Genomic DNA, 4,271 nt, shown 5'->3' with positions numbered 1-4,271 from the left:
AATAGGAAGTCGGAGCAGGACATATCGAAGAAAGAGAGAGAGAGAGAGAGAGAGAGAGAGAGAGAGAGAGAGAAACTACAGCTAGCTTATGGAGCACTCTTCCGTCTTGCTTTTTTAAATCATATTTTTTATTTATTTATTTTACATCTCAGTGTAATTAATATTATGTTATTTATTGTTTCAATCTAACTGTAGATTCACATGTAAGTGTGTAGTTGACAAGAAATTTCAAGCACTGACAGCTCATATTTTATACATTTTAGAACATCAAATTAATAAGTTTTATCCATTATTTGTTTTAATTTTTATTTTTTACTATATATCAACGTAATAATAATAGTCATTTTAATCAGAGAACCCTTGAAGAAGCTTTACCCATCAAAAGTTTTTTAGAGTTCATGTCTGGTTTTAGTAAAATTATGTAGCACTTAGGAATGAATATACAAAACAACATCCCGTAACTTGATGCTAAAATAGCAAATATCTCCACTGCTACAGTGAATTTTCCAGGAGAACTAAGATAGGCTGGGATAAATGTGATCCATACAGCACAGAATATAAGCATACTGAATGTGATGAATTTGGCTTCATTGAATTTATCAGGCAGTGTGCGAGCCAGAAAAGCGAGAATGAAGCACAAGAGAGCCAGAAGGCTAATGTAACTGAGAACAGCCCAGAAACCTATAGTAGAACCCAGACTGCACTCAAGAATGATCTTTTCCTTATAATATTTCATATTTTTGTAAGGAAATGGAGGAGATATTGTTAGCCAAAGCACACAGATAAGAACCTGTATAAGTGTAAAGGCAAGAACACTGAGTCGTTGTTGTGCAGGCCCAAACCATTTCATGACATTACTTCCCGGAAGTGTAGCCTTGAAGGCCATTAACACCACTATTGTTTTCCCCAGAACACAGGAGATACAGAGGACAAATGTGATTCCAAACGCTGTGTGACGCAACATACAGGACCACTCAGTGGGTCGACCAATGAAAGTAAGAGAACAGAGAAAACATAGAGTCAATGAGAAGAGCAGCAGGAAGCTCAGCTCTGAGTTGTTGGCTTTTACTATGGGGGTGTCCTTCTTGTTGTAAAACAGGATGGCCACCAGCGCAGTTATTCCTACTCCAAACAGTGAGAAAAAGACTAGCACTATACCCATAATTTCTGTGAATGACAGAAACTCTACAGCCTTTAAAACACATTTATTTTTCTCAGCATTAGACCAGTATTCTCCTGGACACACTTTGCAGTTAATTGAATCTGGAAAGGAAGTTGTGATCATTATAGTTAGCGACAAAAAAAGTCATTCATGAAATCCTTTGATAAGAAACTGCATCCTTAACAGTAAAAAAAAAAAATAACAGGAAAAAAAGAAAATAATAAATTTTCTTTGAAACTGTGAGATGGGCTGTAGGTTACCTGTCTCATTACTGATTTCTCCTTCTGCACATGGAATACAGTCATAACAGCAGACAGGTCTTCCTTTCTGTGCAGCCTTCCTAGTGCCTGGAGGACAGCTCTCACTGCACACAGATCTTGGTTTCTACATGGGGGAAAAAATGCATTATCAAAAATAAATACATCACGCAGTTCCCTTTCAGTCGGTCACTCTCGACGTCACGTCGGATGACCGACGAATTGGGATCTCGCTTAGAGAGACCAATCTACTTCGAGTGTAAACTAAACGAGCCAATGCACATTGGCATGCGATTATTGCATCCAGCTGCCGCTGATCACAGCGTGAGTATAAGTAGGCAGCAGATGCAGCGCATATTCAGCTTTTCGCTTTTGTAAAAAAAAAAAAAAAAAAAAAACTTGAAAGTGTTTTAGAAATTGAACATAATTCCGTAACATTTTAACGTTTCTGTTTTTAATATTGTCCTCAAAATTAACTTTTTTAATATTATGTTGCTTTGATTTAAACAAATACTAGGACAAAAAGTTTATTGCCATTTACCTCCAGCTGTCCTCCAGTCCAGATTATGTTTTCAATATTAAGGTCTAAGTTCTGGTAAGTAGGCAGTGAGGCATCATAGTATCCCACTGATTTAAACTGGAATGATCCATCTGAGTCCTGCTGCCAGTTTACAACTTCATACAGGGCCACTACGCCACCAGTACTGTCAAACCACACATGATCTCCTGTCTTTATGGCAAAATTTATCTTTTTCAGAGCCTCAACCACCTAGGGGGAAAAATGTTTTGACATTTTGGCATTTTGACACATTATTCCCTCTTTTTATCCCATTGTAGTTCATCTTTATTTTATCTTTTACCTGCTGTGGTTGTATTGTTAGGCCTTTCTCACAACCTTCTTGTTCTTTGCACTTAAGTAGACTGTGTAGTGAATGAGCTACAGCATAAACTGCTTTGTAGACATTGCTTGAATATCTGTGTTCAGTAACATCTTCATTGTAATTTTTCAGCGCAAGCAGCTCCTCATATCTGCTGCAACTTAATGCATATTGAGAATAATTCCCCTCACTCTCTGAGCATGGAAAAGCTGTGCCCCAGAATGGTTTTATAGCATATTCTGCAAACCCTTCAATGTTATTTTTTTTCACTGCAAACCCCAGTGACCCTCCCATTGCATGAAAACTGTTTGGAGTGAAATAAGTATTTGCAGTTATCCATGGCTCCACACCGATCATTTGAAAGCCTGTTATATTCTGAATACTTAGTTGCTCAATAAGTAAACCCATCTCAACAAATGAAACAAATGCAACAATCACTTTTGCAGTGCCTTTTTTTATAGTGTCTACCACTTTTTTGAGTTTTTCTGGCTCTGTTCGGTAGAATTTTACAGAGTACTCCACACAAATCCCCTCTTCTTGGACTGTTTTCAGAAATATGGCCATTCCATTGTTTCCATAGTCATTGTCGCTGTTCACAGCTCCCACCCAAGACCAGCCTAAGTGCTTGACTATGGATGCAAGTGCTCTGCTCTGGTGATAATCACTAGAAATAGTCCTGAAGAATGAAGGGTAATCTTTCCTGTTACTGAGACATTCACAAGATGATGAGTGACTTATCTGAAAAAAAAAGTATATATATATATATATATATATATATACAAAGAAAAAAGAGCAGTGATACAGTCATCAGCATGGTGATTATGTCAAACATTTATTAATACTGCTCTTTACCACTGGAATCTTAAAAGGTCCTGTTGTTCTGGATAGAATCACTGTGGCAGAAGTCTCTGATTCTCCTATAATAGCATGTAAAGGAGATTGTCCATTGCAAATGTTTCCTGGTCCAAAGTCCTGACCATTCATCAGTCCCATTATTGCAGTCATGGTAGACAGTCTAGAACCACATGTGTCATAAATTATGTAGCCAATCGAAATATTTGGGAGCAAACTTTCACTTCTATTAATCTCCTGAATGGCAAAGATCATAGTTTGAGCCAGCCGGAAATCTCTCAGATCACACTGTGTAAGCATAAAACCAGTAAATAGCAACTAAATTAATAAACATACATACAGTAAGGTAAATAATCATATTTCTTTTCAAATACTGGTTCTTCTTGAAGCATAATAATGCTTTAGATGTGCAATGTCTTTTTTTTATTATTATTTATTAAGTAAAATATTCTTGTTTTTTTGATTTAAGACTTTTTAGATATTTTGACTAGAAACAAGACAAAAATACTAAGTAAGATGAGACATTTTTTGCAGTGTATTTTATAAATCAGTTTATATAAAATACATTATTTGCTCTAATGTTTTACAAAATTTCAAACATATCAAACCTGGAGCATGATAGATGCTGAGGTTTTTGAGTAAACTCAAATGAAGGTAATGTTTCTTTTCTGTGGATTGCAAAAATTCCTCCAATAGTTACGTCTCCATCCTTGGAAAATAGCGGGTAATTAGGGTCTCCCATTATTCGGCAAAGAGTGTTTTCCACCTTAGTATGAAGGTGATGGAAAAGCAGGACTATGTAAAGAAAGAGAAGCATCCCAAAGTTTGAGCTCAAATGCACCTGACAAGTGCAAATGAGCTGATACAATATTTGCAATTTTATAGACTCAATTAATATGGATGAATGATTTTTGAGTGTAGTCAATTACCTCATAGGGTAAGCAATAGTCAAGTCAAGCAGGAGTGGATAGACCAGTCAAGTAAAAACAAGTTTTGTTTTTAAACTATCAGAAAGAAGTAAATTGTGAATATTTTAATATTAATTTGTTGCTGGGCTCTGATATTTAGATTGCTAAATATCTAATAAAGCCTTTATAAAACTTTGTTCTCTCTTTAAAATAA

The 4,271-nt window shown here is 35.9% G+C and overlaps 1 protein-coding gene across 1 annotated transcript in view; it reads right to left on the bottom strand.

Moving 5' to 3' along the window:
- Nucleotides 1-3,978, bottom strand: part of LOC107680459 (extracellular calcium-sensing receptor-like) — a 7,449-nt gene extending 3,471 nt beyond the window's left edge. Inside the window, exons 1-6 of the mRNA XM_016476348.1 lie at nucleotides 3,758-3,978; nucleotides 3,150-3,426; nucleotides 2,280-3,035; nucleotides 1,961-2,188; nucleotides 1,423-1,546; nucleotides 791-1,263 (exon numbers count right to left, since the gene is read on the bottom strand). Of these exons, the coding sequence (XP_016331834.1) occupies nucleotides 791-1,263; nucleotides 1,423-1,546; nucleotides 1,961-2,188; nucleotides 2,280-3,035; nucleotides 3,150-3,426; nucleotides 3,758-3,966 (2,067 nt within the window). The 5' untranslated portion in view covers nucleotides 3,967-3,978. The remainder of the gene's footprint in view (nucleotides 1-790; nucleotides 1,264-1,422; nucleotides 1,547-1,960; nucleotides 2,189-2,279; nucleotides 3,036-3,149; nucleotides 3,427-3,757) is intronic.
- Between the last annotated feature and the right edge of the window lie 293 nt (nucleotides 3,979-4,271).

The sequence above is a fragment of the Sinocyclocheilus anshuiensis genome, unplaced genomic scaffold, assembly GCF_001515605.1.
Source record: "Sinocyclocheilus anshuiensis isolate Anshui unplaced genomic scaffold, SAMN03320099.WGS_v1.1 scaffold1989, whole genome shotgun sequence".
NCBI lineage: Eukaryota > Metazoa > Chordata > Actinopteri > Cypriniformes > Cyprinidae > Sinocyclocheilus > Sinocyclocheilus anshuiensis.
This window is presented reverse-complemented; position numbering and strand designations above follow the sequence as displayed.